At 42.7% G+C, this 22077-nt stretch overlaps 1 protein-coding gene across 9 annotated transcripts; it reads left to right on the forward strand.

The window, feature by feature from the left end:
* Nucleotides 1–342: 342 nt before the first annotated feature.
* On the forward strand, nucleotides 343–22051 carry mapk8ip3 (mitogen-activated protein kinase 8 interacting protein 3). Of its 9 annotated transcripts, none has more exons than XM_088436316.1 (34): nucleotides 343–930; nucleotides 1795–2064; nucleotides 3895–4015; nucleotides 4220–4290; nucleotides 5111–5193; nucleotides 5864–5887; nucleotides 6812–6959; nucleotides 7728–7962; nucleotides 8045–8147; nucleotides 8988–9106; nucleotides 10090–10101; nucleotides 10782–10839; nucleotides 11044–11196; nucleotides 11384–11441; nucleotides 11621–11772; nucleotides 11899–11955; nucleotides 12044–12214; nucleotides 13200–13359; nucleotides 13606–13656; nucleotides 13954–14043; nucleotides 14285–14440; nucleotides 15332–15497; nucleotides 16766–16963; nucleotides 17060–17243; nucleotides 17320–17439; nucleotides 17604–17684; nucleotides 17797–17864; nucleotides 18013–18161; nucleotides 18239–18410; nucleotides 18510–18623; nucleotides 19014–19052; nucleotides 20022–20186; nucleotides 20408–20554; nucleotides 21152–22051. In XM_088436316.1, the coding sequence occupies exons 1-34, from the start codon at nucleotides 895–897 to the stop codon at nucleotides 21274–21276; spliced, it is 4056 nt and encodes a 1351-aa protein (XP_088292442.1). In that variant the 5' UTR covers nucleotides 343–894; the 3' UTR covers nucleotides 21277–22051. The 9 variants fall into 9 exon arrangements, with proteins under 9 accessions (XP_088292442.1, XP_088292444.1, XP_088292446.1 ...); XM_088436318.1 differs by having other exon boundaries at nucleotides 13233–13359; XM_088436320.1 differs by having other exon boundaries at nucleotides 6812–6917.
* Nucleotides 22052–22077: the final 26 nt, after the last annotated feature.

Genomic DNA, 22077 nt, shown 5'->3' on the forward strand with positions numbered 1-22077 from the left:
AGGACATTTGTGCTAAATCCGTTGTGGTTTTTGCTACAACTCTGAAACTCACAAATAAACAAATAAACCTTCTCTGGTAACACAAGAGACACGTTTACCTGCAAATGAATAAAAACATGTATTGAGTTTATTTGATGGTAAAATCAAATGTATGTATTCAAAGCAAAATTTCAGTTTTATACGTTTTGCAACTGTGGTTGTTGTTGAAGTGGTCTAAAAATAGTGCAAGTATATTTAATTTGTATGTTTTTGTTACTTTTACAGGAGCATTCACTCAAATATCCGGTGCCTTATGCTAACTTGACGCAAGAGCTCTGACGTCACCCCATTGGGTCAGCTGTCTCCTCCATCTAAACGGTAGCGAGAACCTCTCCCATTGGGAGACATCACCATCACCTCCCGACCCCAAAGAAGACAAAATGGCACACGCGTCTTTATAGTGGCTTCGGTCGTCGTTGATGGCCTTATTTATGATTATATTTATTTAATAATCTATTTATTTCCCCAGCCAGCAATGGCTGGGCACGATGGCTGCGGCTGCTGAGAGGCAGGTGCGGCATTATCGACGAAGGCATCTCTCTCCCCTTTCGGCATGGCCCCGCAGAAGCCACATCCCCCGGAGAGACAGCCACACGGTTCCTCCATCGCCGAGGTTGCCGCATCGTGAACTTCGGAAGGATTCGACTAGGCCGGCCGTGACACGACGAGCTGGCGTCGGCGGAGGAGGGAGGAGTGGCCGGCCCTCTGTGTGTTTTCCACACTACTATATTCCCTTCGTTGTTATGCGGAATAACACGCTTCTCCTGAGTTGACTTGATCCGTAAACACCTCGACGGTCGACAAGGCCTTTGAAAGTCCTCATCTGGCTCATCGCAGCCAGCTGCAGCCTGCAAGATGATGGAACTACAGATAGACGAGGTGGTCTACCAGGTAGGCTTGCAAAGGGGGGCATTTCAGTGAGAGGTGTTCAACTCCAGCCCTCTAAGGCCGGCATCCTGCGTGTTTTTAATGCATCTCTGTCAAACACACCTGTTTCAAAGGATTAGCATAATTTTGAAGCTCCTGCCCTGCTGGTGAGATCATTTCAATCAGGTGTATTGGGAAGAGAAACCTGGAAAACGTGTAGGATGCTGGCCCTTGAGGACTGGAGTTTGACACCCAAATATGAATCATCATCATTTAAGAAAAAAAAAATTAGGCACTTTGATGCACTTGATTATTTTTTTCAGTTTTAGACTAAGCTGTAACCCATATAAACGCCGTAAAAAATGAATGAACAGTTGTTGAAAGTTGCATTTTTCTTTTGTTAATGTAAAAAAGGATACAGGTTTAGGTGTACTTATACAATATCTACAGACAATAATCTTGTTTATAGTGAGCTATACAGAGTGGGGGTGGGGGTGGGGGGGCTTGGCAAAATATAATTGAGAAACACTGATCTAAAGAAACATTCAAAGTTAGAAACATTAATTGGATTTATGGGAACGAATGTGGGAGAACAATCCACACAGGAAGGCCTTTAGCAAAACTGATGTCAGGGGTTTTAATCCGACCGTTTGACCTCCTTCCGCCTTCCAAAAATATGACCAAAAGATTGATCAAAGATTCTAAAAATTGCCCTCTGCTGTGAACGTCAGTATAAATAGCTGAAATTCCAGAGATGATTTTGAATTAAATCTCGAAACGAATATCAACAAAACAATTATCACTTGATTGAAAAAAAAACGATTAGCATTCAATGAATTGTTTTCGCTCTATTTCCAAATCAAATAAAAATTCCACCCCTATTTCCAGGACGACTATGGCTCGTGTACCGTCATGTCGGAGCGCGTATCGGGCCTGGCCAACAGCATCTACCGGGAGTTCGAGCGGCTGATCCGCAGCTACGACGAGGAGGTGGTGAAGGAGCTCATGCCGCTGGTGGTGAACGTCCTGGAGAACCTGGACGCCGTGCTGTTGGAGAACCAGGAACATGAAGTTGAGCTGGAGCTCTTGAAGGAGGACAACGAACAGCTGATCACACAGTACGAGAGAGAGAAGGCGCTGCGCAAGCAGGCCGAGGAGGTGAGTCAGCCCTATCACAACTTCCATATTGTGGCTGAAGTCTTGTTCCATCTGGTGCGTCAAACAAAATAATCTCCCCTAACGACACGTCGCATCATCTGTTTCTCCCGGTGACGACTTTAGGAGGAGCATCTGAAGGCGTGATCGTTATTTTCATGTTGGCAAAATGGAGGTCTTTCATTTTGATAGGAAAATTGTTTTGGAAGGGGTGGTTAGCATAATAGTTATCTGATTTTGTGTTGTCTTACCCTGGCATGCAAACAAAAGATTAAATCATTGTTATATTTAGTTAAAATAGCCAGTTATAGCCATTTAGTTTTTCCCGTATTTGAGACTAGTTCCAAGTTTTCTTTTGTCAATCACCAAATAAATAGAAAACTACATCAAACTGTAACACCGTCCATCCTAATCGTCACCCAATCGCTTGAATGCATGGTGCTCTTGAAGTTTGTTTTGCAAAGAGTTTTGCCACTGCTTGCTAGATTGGCATCTTTTTGTTGCTCTCATTTGCTGTGGTTGTAGTCCAAGCTGTGTGCTTTGCATTGATGCGGTAAGCTAAACCTGAGACGCTCCCGTGGTAAGCGAGCTCCTTTTTACAAATAATGTATGTCACTCCACCAAAGACGAATTAATTTATCGCAATGAATCTGTTAATCTGACACCCCTAAGATTAACAACCTGTTTGCGTGACATTTGAGGACTACAATCCCCACGAACCCACGGCGCTTTGCTGGAGGCATTCGAGTACAAGACAAAAAGAGAGGAAGTGATAATCAAAGGGCCTAAATGGGGGAGGGCAGGACATGATCATGGGAAATCAATACCATAAAGAGGGCTCTGGCACTGTAACCTGATTTGTGCTTGCGAGGAGTAGAAACAGAGCAACAAAAGCGGAGAGAACGCAGCAAAACGAGATTTGAAAGCCACACGCTTCATAGAATTTCGCAAAAGAATGTATATGAAAAAGGGGTCTGAAAAAAAACAATGGCTGGCACTGGAAGGAAAAGCAGCAAAGGGCCTCTCAGATTACAAGGTTAATAGACTCAAGGTAACGCTAAAAAGGACAACTAACTGTTTCCTCCTTGACGTTACCTTTGCAGAAGCGTTATTCACGTTTCATCGTGAATATGTCAAAGTCAAGGAGTCAAAAGTGTTTTTTTTTCTTTGATATTTGGTTCTATGTGCATTCTGATTCATATTGCAGTGTGGAAATTGAATGAGCAAAATCCACCAGTTTTTATCGGTCTCAAGGGGCGGCCATTTTGCCACTTGCTGCTAAGTGATGAAATGACATTGAAGTTGCTCAGTGCACAGGTAACAACACATTTTCTGAGTTTGGTCATGTGACATTTGCAAGATGAGCCATGATTGGTCATTACCATAGCAACTGAATGTCATTTGCAGTTGACACTAACTGCGAGATTGAAATTCCTCCCATATGGCTAAAAACAGATGGGTTTTGCTGCTTAATTATTATTCCTCAAACTCAATATTATTCAGAATATTGTTTTTATACTAGAGGAGCCGCATAGAACAGATTATCGGAGAGAACGTTTTTGACTTGACTTCCCCTTTAGGCAGTAAAATTTAATAGAAGGACTGTTGGATAAAGTGAATGCTGCGTTTACTTTTAATCGCTCCTAAATATTGTACGCAATATATTGTACACAATATAATAATTAGAGCTATTGTCCATTTTTATTTTAATCAGACTAGGTTGTTTTTATTTGATCATAAATTAAATGATTTGATTATAGTCATCAAATGGCATTTATACCTTTGTGAGGGTTTTGATTGAAAGCTTCTTTTGTTCTTGCTTGTCATCTCTAGAAATTTATTGAGTTTGAAGATGAGTTAGAGGAAGACAAGAAAGAACTGCAGGTCCAGGTGGAGTTTTTGGAACTGCAGGGGAAACAACTGGAGCTGAAGTCAAAGAATTATGCTGACCAAAGTGAGTCGACTGGAAAGTTCACCTCCAAGCTCAACACAAAGCGATTTGAACTGGGGGGAATTTACTTAAATTGTGTTTCGATTGTGTTTTGCTTGTTACCATAACGTTCCATTTTAATACTTTCTCTTGTCTATTTGAAAAATTGGGAAGCGATTCTAGCAAAACTATGAACTCCTTGTGACATTTGGATTGGTGTTTTTTCAGTCGCGCGGTTGGAGGAAAGAGAGTCTGACATGAAAAAGGAATACAACGCTCTGCACCAGCGCCACACTGAGGTAATGAAAGACATAGAACCTCATGGTTATAATTAAAATAATAACTGTTACATATTACAAGAATACGTTTTGCTTCCCGACATTTCATGACGATAGGTCAGGTACCACATTTTATAATGCAGGATTCATTTGACTCACATTCAAATGATCAAATATGGTTCCTAGCTAAAGGGCTAAAAAAAATAGGGTTTTAAATTACCCCAACTTTTTTTTTTTTTTTTACCTCCCAATAAATAAAGATCATTACATTTGTTAAGGCATTGTGCAACAACGATACAGTTAATTTGTGAGTGGGACTTAACATGTTCACTTTCCTGCATTGACTCGTGTTTTATGCAGTTTAATATTGAAAAAAAAAAAATCAGGATTCAAGTGTTTGATTGTCATATGCATAGTAAGACTACACAGTGAAATTCTTATTCTGTTCACTTCCCCGAGCAGACTTACATTCCACACAATAGAGTAAACAATAAAGTAGGCAATCAAAACAGAAATAGGGCAATAAGGGAAGTGATAATGAGGTATGAATAAAGAATGACACTCACATTCTGAGCATCTTATGGAGTAGATGGAGTGGAAGAAACTATATATGAAGATGATAGTGTAGAATATGATGTTGTGCAGAATGTTAAAATAAAATAGACAAGCACAGATTTGTATGAATATTTATTAATTATGAGAATCGTTGAAGTGTTTTCTCACTATTTGCATGTCAAAGTATGTTTTTCTTCACGCTAATCACCTAAGAGTGTTTTTTTTGTTTTTTTTACCGTTAACTTTTTTCTCTGCACTTCTTTGATTTCATGCTCCATTCCTAAAGATGATCCAAACATACGTCGAGCATATCGAGCGCTCCAAATTGCAGCAGACAGGAAGCGGCCAATCGGATGGCAGTGGACGAACGTGAGTCGTATACGCGTTTTTGTGAGCGTGTACTTTACATTGTGTGTTTGTAATGATTTCATGTGTAACTTTGACCCCCAATCACGCACGGCGTAACCTTCCATGTTTCATTGGATATTTCTTGGGCCCTTCATTTCCTCACTGCATTGCTGCTGCCATTTGTGCGTCAGGTTCCATCACGCAGGCGTTACGTGCTGGTCGATATCAAATAATAATCGTAATTATTATGATAATAACTTGCCCGCTTGGGGTCGCTAGCGAACGAGCCGCCGACACTTTTGAGCATGAGACAATCCGGTGCCGTTTCTGTTGCAGAAACGCAGATTAATCGCCTCCTGTCCGCTACATACAAAACAAACTCCTCAAGCACAGATTGTGGAATAAATCCTAATCCTTCCAACATGCAGAAGAATTGAACTGCGGTGTGTTTTTTGGTAGTTATGTCACAAAGGATAGGGCGGACATCCATTACATTTAGGAAATGCCCGAGACAAATATAAAATAGGCTTCGCTTTGAAAAGATAATAGCTGAGCGAACAAGTGTGAACGTGACATTTCAGAGTGTGCTTTCACCTGTCTTCTCATTTTCCGATCTTGTGTCTCTTGCTAATCTGAGACTGTGTGTCCTGTGTGTCTTGCTGGCTTGCTCTCTGTGCTGCTGTGTGCACAGTCACCGTCACACATGGAGGAAAAGGTAAATCCAACATGCAACTTCCCACCTTTCCTCCCAACCCCTAAATCCGACCGCTTGGACTTGATCTTCTGGATTCCCCCTTGTTAAATGCTAAGCATGTTGCTTAAAGGACACGATGGCCAAAAGTAAAAACAAATTTTGTAAATTTTTGCTTGTAGCAAGTAACAGTCTTGTTGCAATAACATTTACAACGATGTTCTCGGGTTCATCACGTTCCTCCATTTACTCATTGCGTGTGTGTCCTTCCATCTGCATTTTCCTCCTGCCTCCTTGGTCTCATGGTTATGCATTCATGTCAAATAAAAAAAAACTAAGAATTTCACAAGGGAGGGGGAAAATTCTTGTTTATGGTTCTTTGAATAGGTTTGTCTTTTATACAACACTTGAAATTTGTTTTGTTTTGTTTTACTCGTAAAATATACACAGGGATTTGTGCAACATTACAATGCATGTCAGACTTTTAAGTGATGGGCCATTTGATTTAAGATATGGTTTCATAAATAAGCATTTGATAGCTTCTCCTCTTTGGATTAAGTCAATATAAACATGCAGAAGAATTTACACTCACTGGCATAGCATACGTGTGTACGCTGCGTCTGAAACGGTCTTGAGAAAAGCTATCACGTCCACCGCCTCTGTTCCTTTTTCCCTTCCCTCTCCACTCTGTCCCTCCGTTTTTTAAATCTTTTTTGGCCGCTTGCTCCAGAGCTAAAAATGCACTTACAATGATACTAATATGCTAAGATGATGTGATCTTTTTGAAAGGGGTGTCAGGGTGGATAGTGGAGCTAAATGGCTCCTTTTAAAGACTCGAGTCCCCTTGCTAGGCCTCAGTCATCTTGAGAATAATAACATGAAAGGTCTTCTGTTTGAAATCTTCGGAATGGACAACTAACATGAGGTCTTTGTCTGTGTGCGTGACAGCAAAGCAGAGCGACCGCCTTCGTTGAGCCTGTACCCCAGCGGCGAGGGCATGGTACGTGGGGGTCACGGGGGGGCTAGGATGATGCCCGGGAAAGACATCTGGCAGGTCAGCGAGCTCGGCCAGTCCACCCTCGGTTCGGCCTATCAGGTGGGACAGACAGCGGCCATCTCTTTTCCCTCCACAACCACGAGTGCCAGAGGTGGGGGACTCGAGTCACACGGCTTGACTCGAGTCAAACTCGACTTGCCGCTTTTAGAACTCGGAACCTGCTTGGCTAAAACGTACGAAAGACTCTGGCTTATCCGCCTTGGCAGATGGCTTGATTCATGACTGACTTACCCCAAGTAATAATTTGACTCAACATGCTTGATTTCGAGCCACAAAAATGTGCTCAAAAGTTAAGACTTGAAACACATAAGTGACTTACTCCCACCTCTGGTAACTGCCGCCCGGGGAGTGGTTGCGGGGCGTGGCCAGCCTTAGCGCTGACCATCCGGAAAGCCACACCTCCAAGGACCGCGCACCAAGCCTGCTTGTATCACTCTTGATGCAATCATAACATTTTGCTTTGGATCCAAAATACGATTCAAGATGTTTCTGTGTTTCAAGCAAGCTGGGGTCCTTTTGATGGCTTTCCTTTTCACCTTGTGATCACTTCTTTGTGATCATGGAGCTTCTGGCTTGTGTGTGTGTTTTAGTTTTGAGGCCTATACTTTTGAATGTATATATATATGGATCGAATATCTGGAATGTTAAATAACTCAAAAATATGTCTGGGATTGAATGAGTTAATAATATCTATTAAAACTGCAGTTGTTGAGATAAAATGGCTTCAATTAGATATTTTAGCTGTATTCCATCTGCGATGCTCATTCTGTGTGTACTTGTCTCTTGTCCATCTCACCCGCGCAAAAGGAGGACGGATCGGAGTCCGACTCTGTTGCGGCCACCCCCAGCAGCACCGGAAGCAAGTCCAACACGCCCACCTCCTCCGTCCCTTCTGCCACTGTCACACCCATCAACGAGGGCTTCCTCCCTCCCTCTGACTTTGATGTGATGCGGACCGGCAGCCGGGGCAGGAAAAGCGCCAAGCGGCTCAGTCGTAACATGGAAGTCCAGGTTTCTCAGGAAACCAGGAACGTGAGCATCGGTAAGGTCTCTGATGCCAACGGGAACTATCTTCCCCCACTCTCAGCTGTTGCTTTGAGAAGTTGAAATGTTCTTTGTGGCAGGTATGGGAAGCAGCGATGAGTGGTCAGAGTTTCAGGAGATCATTGATTCTACCCCTGAGTTGGACATGTGTGTGGATCCTCGAGTGTATGGAGGAGGAAACAGGTTTTGCTTTACTAGCTACATTGCTTGCACGCCACATACCGTAAAATTTATGCATGGTCTCCCAAAAGTCTTTTTTTCAATTAAATTTGAGATATAATTCAGTCATTAGGCCATCCCAGTGTACACATGGTTGTAGCAATGCTTTAACAGGCGCTATTTTGCAACAATTAAGGATAAACTATTTAATTGAGCTATACTGAAAAAAAACCTGCAAAACCTCTAGAAAAAAAGTGGAATTTCTGTTCCAAGAAATTTCACGCTCATTTCAAACATATTCTCAAAGTATCATATACTTTTGCAAGACGTAGTGTAAAATATAAAGCACAAATTTAGTCATTTGTAATTGAAAAAAAAAATGTAGAGTTACTGTATACATTTTTTGTCCAATAATCATGCTGAGGACACACATATAGGATCAGCCGTTTGGCCACTAGGTGGTGAACTAAAACAACAAATTGACGTTTTTTGTTTTGTTTTGACATTGTTAATAATTGTATCGCAAATATGACGACACCGTTTTCAGTGTAACTAAGGCAATATGTGTACATAGTTCCTATAGGCACAGAGGAACTACATCAGTTCTCAAATAGAACCATAAGCTTTCCACTTGCAGTCTTGAGCTCAAATATAGAATTATGTACGTGCAGATGTCATCATAGCAAGACAGCTTGAAGACGTTTTCTGTGATGCATGTCAGCTCACTGTCGCACTGTCATCGCTTGCTTTTACGTAACCAAACTTTTTATAACCAATCAAACGATTTGATGCGGAAAACGAGCAATATAGAACACATACATATGTCTATATATGTTAAATCTGTGCTTTGTGTTGCTTTTGCAGTCCTTCCCAGGGAATTGTGAACGAGGCCTTCGGTATCAATACGGATTCTTTGTACCATGAGATCAAAGATGCCAAGTCGGACATCATTGGTGACGTAGATGCTGGGGCAGAGCTTCTTGGTAAGAAAATCACCAAATCTGTGTAGAATCCTTTACACTTTGTTGACATGACGACTTGAATGCTCTCATGCTATCGTGACTGTTCCGAGTAGAGCCACAAGAGCAGAGGCGGGCATGTGTGAATGAATGCATTTGACGTAGCATGGCTGAGGCTGATATACGCTCTGCGGCTAAAGATCAGCAGCTCATGCGTCACTGCAGTATTCCTGGAATCCTCAGATTGGCAGCTTTTGTAATCCACACCGCTTCATTCAGTTATCTCTTTTCGATTGTTTTCGTTTGTCTTCAGCAAAGACAACAAATCCCCCAAAAGAACGTGGAAAAGAAAGTAGCTTATCATGAGCATTAAGTGCGCATTAGTCTCATGTAGGACTGGGTAATGAATTGAATTAGTTTGCTAAATTAGTGTTTTTCAAAAATAGACGGTTAAATAAATAGCTAAATTGTAAAATTGACGTTTTGCAAAAGCGTTTTCCTGCTAGATTTAGACGCTTTTTGGGCTATTGTTGCAAAAGCAACGAGCAATAGATTTAGCTCACAGGTTTCAAACTCAAGGCCCGCTTCATCATTTTATGTAGCCTGCGTAATCCTAATTATGACGACGATTATGACTAAAAATACCAACTTTACAAGATGTCTTCAAAACTTCAATACTTTTTTTTTTTTTTAGAAAACAATTGGCATTTTTTTTGTTAACAATCGCCCATTTCAACACTTTTTACTGGCTTCTGATTTCAAAACTTCGCAACTTCAATTTTTAGCAAGTAACAATTAACGTCTCTCTAAAATTTGTCAACAGCACTCACACTGGATATGATTTTTTTTTGCGAGATTCATTTCATAATATTAATCTCAAAACAACCCCTTAAATGTTTGAAATTGTTTGGAAATGTGGTCATTGAATGAAGCGTTTCTATTCTGTTAACCTCCTACTTTTTTTTCCCTTTTGTTCCTTTTTGTGCTTCGGCTGGTGACACCCATAGGCGAGTTCTCAGGTGTGTACTGGAACCGTTCTTCCATTTTGCTGTCACTCATTTTTTTCTGCTCTGCAGTTGCCCGATCTTTCATTGAGTATCTATTAAATTATACTTCTTACAGAAAATCAGAATGACCTGATAATCATTAAGTGTAGCAATTAAGTGCGTGTTTGATGTACTTTTCTGATCTAAATTTTCTCAACGCTTAACAGCATCTTCTCTGTTCATCTTTTACCTCCTTTTTCCTTCTCTTTCCATCGTCTTTCCTTCTTCTCTATTTCTGTCCTTTTGCCTTCAGTCCGAGATGATTTTTTCGGTAAGGCGCTTTGCTTCTGTTCATATTTGCTCGCTATATATGGTTTTTACTTGACCTAAACCTCAGATGCGATACTTGTGGCTTTATTTTTTTTTTCTTTTACACACTTTGCCATCTGCAATTCATTGTTTTCTTCTGCCAGCAACAACGGCACTTGGTGGATTCCGGCAGCTTGCTTGTTAAACATGCAGTGGTGCAGCCCCACTTTAGTGAAACTCTCCACAAGGACACTAAATAAACAGACTGATTTATTCTTCTTAATTCTGCTTTAATTTGCATGACGTGTACTTTGTGTAGGTTCTTCCGAAAAGACTGGATATGATTAACATTTTAGCAAACAAATATATGTGGTTGTGTGATGAATAACAAGCGTGTGTTTCAGGAATGGGCAAGGAGGTGGAGAACCTGCTGACGGAAAACAAACAGCTCCTAGAGACCAAGTAAGAAACATAGATTCGCCCCCATGTACGTCCGTCGGCATTATGGGGGGAGTTCGTTACAATTTATGGATGTATTCAGTAATACAATTTCTTAGGTAAAGTTAATACGCTTGTCTGCATTTTTGTGTGTGCAAGTGCTTCAACCAGGAAGACAAGAATGTTCCCGTTTCAACTTATGACGTTCGTCTCCTTTCTCCTTTTCAGAAATGCTCTCAATATTGTTAAAGATGATCTCATTGCCAAAGTGGACGAGCTGTCCAGCGAACACGAGGTGCTCCGGGAGGAGCTGGAGGCTGTTAGGCAGTCCAAGAACAAAGTGGATGCCAGAGTCAAGGAACTAGAAGAAGAACTACGAAGGTGAAAACGATTGTGAACTAATATGAGTTTTAAGAAGGAATATGATTAGGAAAGGACGCCGATAGACATTTAAAAATGAGCCATTGTCTTCATGGAAGAAATCGATTATTCATTTTGTTTTTTGCTTAGTTATCAAGCACGGGTAGTTAACACGTAGTTTCGAAACTTTGTGGTTTTTGGGCTGCAGGTTAAGAGCAGAGGCTCTTGGAGCATCTCGAGACTCCAAGGATGAAGGAAACGATGATGTGAGTTGTCCTGATTTCTCACTACGCTTTCCATTTGGCAGCGGAATATCAAACGGAAGAATACCTAAGAATTACTCACAAATCCGAGAATATAAAGCGCCTCGTGAGACAACGAAACAGCTGTGTAGTGTATGAAAACGTTTTCTTCACGAGCCAAACAACTGCACTTTTTTGCCCAGTTTTCATCACCCATACAAGATGGCGATATGACCATGACCCAAAGGCGCCGATTTACTCGAGTGGAGATGGCAAGGGTGCTTATGGAGAGGAACCAGTACAAGGAGAGGCTCATGGAGCTGCAGGAGGCGGTGCGGTGGACAGAGATGATTAGGTATGTAGGTTAAAATGTTCTTTTTATTTTTTTACAATACAAACAAACCTGCATTAGATTAGGCAACTTCCGAGGTTCCATTGCATTTTCACCTAATGTTAACGTAGACTGTATTTGGTCCTGCAGGGCTTCCCGCGAGAGTCCTGCAATCCAAGAGAAAAAAAAGTCAACAATCTGGCAGTTGTAGGTTTCTGCTTACGATATATTTTTACTTTCCAATGTTCCGCCGCCCAAAATGGAATAACCTTACAATAACCCTGTATGCCTCCAGTTTTGCCCGCCTCTTCAGCTCATCATCCAGTCCTCCGCCTGTCAAACGTCCGTACTATAGCGTCAACATTCACTACAAGTCGCCCTCGCCGGCGGGCTTCCCACAGCGCCGCAGCCACACCATGTGTCAAATCTCCACCTCGAACCGCACCTTGGAGTTCTTCCCAGAAGAGTGAGCATGCGCTCTGGCCGGTGCCCTCGCCATGTCAATGCCTCGCCGCTTTGCTCGCTTTTTGCTAGTTTCAATCTCCTCATGCACTGCAAAGAAAAAAAAATCCATTTACAGTGATCCCTCATTTATTATTTCATATGTTCTAGAAGAGTAATCTGCATTACAAAATAGAGCCCAGTGAAAACATTTTTTTATACAGCTTTTAAACTTACTCAATACATATGCAATGCATCTGAACATTATACAATACGAGGCATAACATTTGTCAAGAATGTTATAGGATATAATGGAACAAGCAATATTGTTTTTTTATACAGTATAAACCTAAAATACAGTAGACCAACACTGCCATTTTTCTTAGTGTTGGAATGTTCCTAGTTTTTTGTTATTTGAAATGCTTTTTCCCCAATTTATTTATTAACTGTCAATTATGATGATTTTCGCTATCCACAAGTCAGTTCAGGGACGAGCAGTGAATGTATAAATAGTTAGGCACTTTCATTTTCAGCCGAGGCTTAATACCACCATTATCACGTCACAATAATAGAAAAAACAATATTTTACACATGTGCAATATAACTGCAGCTGTGATATGCAAGGCGCAGTTGAGAATATCTTTCAAATAACATGACAAAAAAAGTTAAGAAAGTACGTGATACTCACACAGATGCCGCTTATTAAATTTAGACGCATTTTGCTCGTTGAAGTGGGTTGTAACAAATTGTTTCTCCAATTAGAAGATAGAAAAAAATCTGATGTCAATGGCTCAGCACCCCTCACAGAAATTAGAAACGCGAATCTATGTCAATGTATTTAAAAACAAAACAAACGAACAAACATGAAGGTGAGTAGTGATATAGCGGGGGATTACTTCTACAAAGAAGGCGAGGCAAACAATTTCTTTGCGTCTGTGGCTGGCCGCCGGCTGCCCGCTAACGCTTGGCTTTCTCTCTCCTCGCTCCTACCGCCTGGCCGTCGCTTCCAGACTGGCCAGTAACGGTGTCGCGTCTCTCCTTAGTGACTCGGCACTGCTGGCCCGCCGAGAGCAGCGGCGGGAGCAGTACCGGCAGGTTCGCGAGCACATGCGTCGCGACGACGGGATCATGCAGGCCTGCGGCTGGAGTGTGCCGCCGCGGTTCAAACAGGTACATCTCAGCCCGACTCACCGGGTCCCGGAGTCCCTTCTGTGCCGCGTCGCCGGCCGGTCACCAGCAAGATGGCCGCTATGTAGCCACCACAGGGGAAAAAAAAACTTTGCGTAAAAAGACAGGTTTATTTTCCATTTTTGGTCAGAAAGTGGTGTCATGTTGTAAAATGAATGATACGCTTCGCCTGGGTCAGAGGTCAGAGTGCGTCGGTAGGCAGGGGGGTCTAATTCTGCTCTCCCACAGACTGGTGGTCAGACGGACAGCGCTCAGGACAGCCAGCTGAAAAGACAACAGGCAAGTGACGGCAGCAGCGTCCCAGCTTGAGTGTCCTGTATGGACCCGTATAACAGGAGCGCAACGGAAAGAGGCGTGTCAACGATGGCGTTTCTCAGACTCGCTGTGTGTCTCATGGTCACATGTTCGGCGTCTGTTCTCGGGATGTCAAAATTTGAACGACCGGATACAAACGTAGAGAAAGACTGATGGTGTTACAAAAATATAAAAGTGGATGTCTTTGGAATTCAAGGATTGTCTTGACGACGGCTATTAAATACTTTGCTCGTACTGCGTCCCTTTTTTTTGCTTTTTTAGGCCACCGGCGAGAAAGAGGACAACCGCATGAAGAACGTTCCCGTCCCCGTTTACTGTCGGCCTCTGGTGGAAAAAGACCCCAACAGAAAGGTGCGATTTTCTCTTGTGTCTTAATTACCTCGAGCTAGATCAAATGTAACCGCCGCACTTTGATTCTCACGTCCTTTTCGCACCGCAATCTGCTCATAGTGATGTGCGGCTATCTTGACTTTTTTGAGTAACTCATTTCCAATTGTCAATCTGTGTGTGTGTTTTGAACTAATTCAAGGAGAAAGATGGAATATGTTCCACTTCGATATTTCAGCTTCACTGGTTTTAATCTTGCATTCAGCTGTGGTGTGCCGCCGGAGTGGACCTGACAGGATGGAGAGCCAGCAGCCAGGAATCTGAAGCACTTAAAGCAATCTCCGCTGGAAGCGACCCTCTGCAAGCAGAGGACATTGAAGGGAGCAAGACGAGCAACCACAACTCCCCCGAGAAGAGGAAGGTGAGCAACAACAAAAACTTTCAGTTTTTTTATTTAGGTACTGTATCTGATAGGGATGCGATGAGAACTCGTACGACGAGATCTCGCGAGATCAGAAGAGATTTCTGGTCCCTGCACGGCACGAGATCTGTTTTCTTTTGGCTGTTGTTTTTGTCATTGGTTACACATGAGAAAGTGCTGCCTGTTAACTTTTTCAGTGCCAAGCATTATCTGAAAAGGCACGCACTAGTGTGCCCGTCGATTTCAAGCATTTTGACGCATATTTCAAGGCCGACAGAATAAAGTATCGCATGACTGTGATGGTACCTTATGAAAGATTGCATTCCATTCTTTACCTAGAAAAAAAAGTGAGAGTCTACCTTATCCTGTTCTTTAGTAATCAGTGTTTGAAAATAGGTCATTTGAGAGACACCGAGCTATTTTGGACAAAAAGGAGAAAATTTGGGTTTTTTTGTGAAAAGATGTGTTTGTTGCACAACAGTGCCTTTAACACATTTTTTGTAGCATCTGAAACATCTCTACAGTACTTCCCTTTGATAAAAGATGAATAAAAACAGTAAAAACGTGGTTTTGATGGCAAAATAACAGTTTGTTGGCCTCGTTGATAAAAATTCTTGTCACTGGCATGCAACTTCAGCATTTTACATGACGGAAATTCTCGTCCATGGCACTGAAAGAGTTAATGCTCTGCATGACAGTAAAACATCCATACAGTACACCATCTTTCTGCGTAAATATCTGACGTTGCAACTGCATATGGTCCAAAATTTCACTTGCACTTTTACTCATCTTAAAAGATGAATTTCTAATGTGGTGTTTAACATCATTTTACTTAAGTGCCAGAGTAGAATCAGTACCTCTACTTACCACTCGTCTGCTCTCCTCGTCCAGTCCAAAGAGCTGCAGGAAAGCGACACCATGAGTAGCCGCGTTTGGATCCTCACCAGCACGCATTCCGCCAGCAAGGTGGTGATCATCGACGCCAACCAGCCGGGCTCGCTGGTGGATCAGTTCAACGTTTGTAATGCTCACGTCCTCTGCATCTCCAGTGTGCCGGGTGAGGATACGACCGCCCGCCGTCATAAATCGTTTTAACACATCAGTCCAAGATGTACCCCGCCTACTGCCCCAAAACGGCTGGGCTAGGCACCAGCAAGCCAGCGACCCTAGTGAGATTAAGCGGCTAAAGAAAATGGGTGGATGGATTATACATATCAAGTCAATATTCATCTAAATTCTGCTCCAATCTGCAAAAAAACAAACAAACAAACAAAAAAATCCATCAAAAAAAGATAAAGATTGAAAACTTAATAGTGGCAAGTACCATTTAATTGAAAAAGTAATACAGCCGAAATAGCCAATATAAAGGATAATAACATGAAAAGTGGTGAAAATAGCCTTTGAATAAGCAATCAAATGGACTGTACATTTTAAATGAAAAAATATAAAAATAAAAATGGTACAAAAATGGTCAAATGGATTAAAAAAAATCATATTTGAAATGTTAATTACTTAAATCCCATTTGAAGAAAAATTATTTAAAAAATAAAAAGTAAACATTTCAATTGATATTAAAAAAATAAAAGTATATTTTAATGTAAACTATTAAAAACAGTACAAAGAGTAATAAATGAAATGTGATTAAAATAGAAAATTACATTCTAATGAAAAGTATCAATTAAAACAATATATCATGTGTAAACTTGTAATTCATGTTAAAAGAAAAGTGGCAGTACCAAAAAAAAGAAATAAATAAAAAGTGCCAATTAAAAAGATAAAAAAAAATACATTTTGAATTGAAAGTATCAAAAGTAATGAATGAAAAAACATGTTTTAAATGAAAAGAAAAGAAAGAAAACAGTACTAAGTGGAATAAATTAGAAAGTTATTCACATCAAAAAGGACATTTTCCTTGAAAAAATAGTCAACGAAAAGACTAAAAAAGCTGCAAAACTAGTAAAATATCAAAACAAAGCAAAAATAGAATGGTAGAGAAAGTCGCTACTAAAAAATCAAAAGTAGTTGAAGAAGATCAAGACGTAGAATAAATATTGGCGTGATATCCATCCCGGGGTCGGGCTCTTTGTGTCGTTCCGTAACGTCTGTGTCCACGTCCATCAGCTCGTTCTCTCTGCCGTCTCCCGACGCCAACGTGAAACCACTCGCCGAAGGCCGTTCGTTATTGAATCGCGGACACTTCTGTTTCAAAATCCTTTGACTCATAGCACGCGCAGACGTCGAGGCCGACTACCCGGCCGTGATTTTCATCACGTCGCCCGTTGACTCGATTTCCCCTTTAAACGTGTTTTTTGTGCGTCTATCCAGCGGCTAGTGAGAGTGACTATCCAGCCGGTGAGATTGTGCTGGATCCAGGTGATGGTAGTGCAGGGGGAGGCCAAGACGGCGGGAGCGTGGAGGGTATGTTGGCTGGTATCACGCTAGTGGGTTGCGCCACTAACTGCAGTGTTGCCCGTAGCAACTGCTCCTCACGCACTGACACTCCCATCATGGACAAAGGACAAGGTGGGCGCATCCCATTTACAATTTCATCTTTGTGTTAACCGGAGAGAAGTGAGACAAGGTCGATTTTGTCACGTTAATTCCAATGTTGCCTTCTAGCCCCCGTTGCCCCCCCCGCAAGCAACAAGATTATCCCTGCCCAATCTGCCGAGGAGGCCACAGAGGCCACCGAAGTTCCAGAGTCAACATCCAGTCACGCGGAGGTCGGGTCCGCGCCGTCGGGGCCGTTCATGGAGCACGTCTTCACCGATCCGCCGCCACGTCCCGCGGACGCCTCCGACAGGTGGGATCAAATTGTGACCGAGCGGAGAAGGTCGGGAAAAGCCGGAGTTGTGCATGCTCCCTCTGTGTCCACGCAGGGTTGCCGCTCAGTCCAAAGAAGAAACGTCAGTACCTCCGGAGGCAGAAGATGCTGGCGAAGAAGCCAAAAATTACACTAGCATGGCGCCCACCATGTGGCTCGGGGCCCAGAACGGCTGGTAAGTCTGCACGTGTCATCCTATTATGCACCACGGGTGTCAAACGCAAGGCTCGGGGGCCAGATCTGGCCCATCAGAACAATTTACGCGGCCCATTATGACTTTACGTTTCTGAAAAAAAAAAAGAAAATATGAGTTTGCATGACTCCTCTGTCGCCCTCCAGGCTTTACGTCCATTCAGCGGTTGGCAACTGGAAACACTGTCTTCACTCCATCAAACTCAAAGATTCGGTGCTCAGCTTAGTGTAAGAACCACATCTACACATTTTCTACTTTGGCGTTTTGAGGACGTCTCTGTCGTGTTTTTGGCCGCGTGAGCTTGAATTTCCCTAAAGCTGTCTTTTCTCTTAACGGCAGGCACGTAAAGGGACGCGTGCTAGTGGCCCTCGCTGACGGGACCCTCGCCATATTCCACAGATCAGAGGGTAAGGCTCATGCGTATGTTAGGAGGCCGAATTTTGTCTTGGTTGTTTTCTGGGATTATGATAAAAGTTTCCTTTTTTCATTTGACGTGGGGAACTTTTGAATTTGACCGCTAATTTGATCGCTATTAAGTTTGTCGTCTTCATCCAGACGGTCAATGGGACTTATCCAACTACCACCTCATGGACCTGGGCCGACCTCACCATTCCATCCGCTGCATGGCCGTTGTGCACGATAAAGTCTGGTGCGGCTACAAGAACAAGATCCACGTCATTCAGCCCAAAAGCATGCAGATCGAGGCCAGTCTCGTCTTCTCCCTCTTTGGCCGTCCTGCGCGCGGCCGCGCTCACCTTCCCGCCGCCTCCTCCTCCGACAGAAGTCCTTCGACGCCCACCCTCGCAGGGAGAGCCAGGTGCGGCAGCTGGCTTGGATTGGCGACGGCGTGTGGGTGTCCATCCGGCTGGACTCCACGCTGCGTCTCTACCACGCCCACACGCACCAACACCTACAGGATGTGGACATCGAGCCCTACGTCAGCAAGATGCTCGGTCAGAGGATGACTTTTGGATGGATGGATGGGTCCTATCAAATTGAGGGCTTGTAAATGTGTGACTCATTTCAACCGATCACAAACTTGTGATTCGCAGGCACCGGCAAGCTGGGCTTCTCGTTCGTGCGCATCACAGCTCTCCTGATTGGTGGAAATCGCTTGTGGGTGGGGACTGGAAATGGAGTGATTATCTCCATCCCACTAACAGAGAGTGAGTGCCAGTCGCACAGCGCTGTGGTGTGTGTTTGTGTCAGATATGGCGTAGGGATTCACTGGGAACAAATAGTAAGCAGTTGTTTACATTTTGGGGGGGCGGGGCTCACGATCTTTGTTTTGTCATGCGTGTTGTGAGTTTAATGTGTTTACATTGCAGCATCATCCTTTAGATCCTTATTCCGCTCATTTGGGGCTGTCTTTCAAATTCCAGGTTCCTTCAGATAACTTGTTATAACTTGAGCGTTTAAATGACTAGTTAGGGTTTTTTTTTTTTAATTAGTTCCTCTCCTTCTGACAGTCTGGGCCCTATTTTTTCTACTAGTTACTCTACTTTCTCCTGTTCTCTCCTTCTTCCTCTTCCTCCTCCTCCTCCTCCTCTTTGTAGCGGTGGTCCTTCACCGGGGACAACTCCTGGGTTTGAGGGGTAAGTGGGAGTGCTCCTTCCTCCCGCTATTGGCCCTCTTCTTCACCTGCCTTTGTGTCCCTTTAGAAAAGAAAAAAAACGAAATCACATGCAGTGCTCGCAAAAAAAAGTTTGGGATAAATGAAAAAGATGAGCCTCAGAGGCACTAGAACCCCAGTGGCAAAGCTCAGTCCCGGAGAACCACAATCCGGCCTGTTTTGGATGTTTCCCTCCAACCAACACACCCGATTCAAATCAGGGTCGTTCTAAGGATTCTGCTAAGTGCTTATGAGCTAACGGTTTGAGGGAAACATCCAAAACAGGCTGGATCATAGCTTTCAAGGACCGGATTTGGCCACCCAAGCAGTAGAAAGTTTAGAGGTGAGCTTTGAGAAACGGACAAATCAAAATCATCTTTTGAGGTTCTAGTGCACTTTAGGTTCATCCGGAAATTCCACCTCCAAATCCAGTATCCCTAACTTTTAATTAAAAGTGTAACTGCAGGGTCCTTGTGTAACTTTTTTTTTTTGTTCAGGAAGATGCCCATTGTTTATAATAATAATTAATTAAAAATGGCATTAGCTTTCTAACATGCTAACTAAAAAAAAGTAGCAAAGGTCAATGCTATTGGCTGTAACACAGCATGCCAGCATTGACCATGTTGCATATTATCGCATGTTAGCGCTCAGGTCCAACAATGCTAAAGTTGCGATTGTCTTAAATGTCTTTTGTTTGATTGACACGAGAACTTCATGACACTCCCTTGGTTGCTGGTTGCTTTGCATGCTGTTCATCTTTGCCACACTTTGTTGAAGACTTCCGTGGTATGTTTGTGCGGCTTACATCTCGCTGCATGCGGAAACTCTGCGGAAACCCCTCACTCTAATTTGCAATTCCTGGTGTTTTTTTTTTATTTCAACTTTTTCAGCGTCCGTACCGCTCGTGTATTTCACGAAATGACCGCGTTGACTTTTTTTGTGGTCCTTTCAGCCAATAAGGTATCTCCGACATCTTCCGGGGGCGTGATCCACGTGTATGGCGACGACGGCTCAGAGAAAAGCAACGGGAGCTTCATTCCCTACTGCTCCATGGCACAAGCGCAGCTTTGTTTCCACGGACATCGCGATGCTGTCAAATTCTTCGTCACCGTCCCTGGTAATCATTTTACAGAATGCCGTTATTAGGTTTACGATTGTGAGTTTACAAAATCCCCACCAGAAGTGAATGCCGCAAAATAGGATATACATCAGCGAGAAGATTTCATTGTTTGATTTCAAATTGCAGAATGATCTCGTCTTTGCTTGTTTTGTGTAAAATACTTTGAGTTGCATCAAGCTGAGATGCTATTGACTTTTTCCACCTTTTGTTTGCAAAAGGCAACGTTCTGGCCACGCTGAATGGCAGTGTGCTGGACAGCCCGTCCGAGGGTCCGGGCTCCACAGCCCCTCCGGAGACGGAGGCCCAGAGTGTTCAAAATGTGCTGGTGCTGAGCGGTGGCGAGGGTTACATCGACTTTCGCATAGGTGAGCAATCACCAAGCAAAAAAAAAAGGTGCCCCAAAAATGAAAGGAAATGCCACGAATCTGTTCCTATCTCCTCCCCCATGAAAAATAATAAAAAAAAATGTTTTTGTACTCTCTTATATCGTGCTTGGTTAAAACATGTAGATTTAACATAAATACAATTTAAAAGATGTAGTTTTTGTAAATAGTCATAATGCTGCACTTTCTTGTGCATCAGTTGGCCACCTGGGGGCAGTATTAGCTGGACAGAAAATGAACTTTTTATTAAGAGGCCTCAACTCTTCTGTTGGCACTAAAATTGCTGTTTCTTTATGTAGACACAATCTACTGTGTATGGCGATGAGCGCTTTAAAAATATGAGTAAAATATGAAAACTATACATCTCAAAAATTGTAGTTATAATGGTTTTATATAGTCCAAAATTTAAACAATGAAATTTTACATATTTTAATCATCTGCTGGAAATAGCAGCTCCCTAGTTTTTTTTTTTTTTTTTTTTTGTAACATAATGCCCCAAGGGTAAAAGATGCGATGGAAATGAAATACAATGTCGAGAGCTTCCTCAAACATGCTTTTTTTTTGGTGTGTGGTCCTCAGGGGACGGCGAGGATGATGAGACGGAGGAAGGAGAAAGCGACGGCACCACGCAGGTCAAACCCGCTTTGTGCAAAGCGGAGCGGAGCCACATCATCGTCTGGCAGGTGTCTTACATACCCGAGTGAGTTCCCCCTTCCCATCTCCCTCCGGCCATTTCAACTCTGTAATGTAAATCCCCGCTCACGTATAAGTTCAAATCCATGACTGTACAAGCTGTGCATTTTCCCTTGTACTTTGTCAACTACTAACTTAAATGCCACGCGTGTTCTTAATCTACCCGATATGCTATGATCATCCCCAACAGGGCATTTGAAATATCATTGTGGGCCTTGTAACTCAGCTTCATAACTAACCTCTCTTATCTGTCGTGTATTCACCCTTCAAGCACTATTTCCTTCTATATTGTCCTGCATCAGATTCCTTCTCTTCTTTCTTTACCACACGGCCAAGCCGAAATCCTTCTTAAAACGGCTCGAAACCCGCAACCCCCCCGATTCTATTGTATGTACCCAAAACATTGAAGATGCTGAGAATGACACATGACAAGTTCAAGTAGCCGTTAGTTATATTTCATGCATTACACTTGTAGGAATATTAACTGAATACAAAGTGGATGGATTAGATGGTGAAGGCATGTTCACCTCAACCTTAAAGAGATATTTGTCGATAGAAACAGTTGAGAGGACCCCTAGTCAACCTGCAGCTGCCTGATGTAAATTAAAGATCTGATGTCATTGTGGTGCTTCAGGTGATATAAAGCAGGTGGATATGCTGTCACTGTGTGTACAGGTCACTGTAAATGTCAACAAAGCCCATCCTCTTTGCTCAATATGGAAATTCATGCATCAATCTCTGTGTGGATTATAAAATTAAACATACGTGTGCTGATGACCAGCGAAATTGATGTTTGTGTGTGTGTGATGTAG

The sequence above is a fragment of the Hippichthys cyanospilos genome, chromosome 16 (assembly GCF_059441005.1).
Source record: "Hippichthys cyanospilos isolate Australia breed blue-spotted pipefish chromosome 16, RoL_Hcya_1.0, whole genome shotgun sequence".
NCBI lineage: Eukaryota > Metazoa > Chordata > Actinopteri > Syngnathiformes > Syngnathidae > Hippichthys > Hippichthys cyanospilos.

What these genes read in the sequence shown, in the direction of transcription:
- mapk8ip3 (XM_088436316.1), top strand. Translation starts at nt 895, where the DNA reads ATGATGGAACTACAGATAGACGAGGTGGTCTACCAG. An exon ending in AACCAGGAACGTGAGCATCG is followed by an intron (nt 7,963 to 8,044) that starts GTAAGGTCTCTG and finishes TCTTTGTGGCAG; the next exon opens with GTATGGGAAGCAGCGATGAG. An exon ending in ATTCTTCGTCACCGTCCCTG is followed by an intron (nt 20,187 to 20,407) that starts GTAATCATTTTA and finishes TGTTTGCAAAAG; the next exon opens with GCAACGTTCTGGCCACGCTG.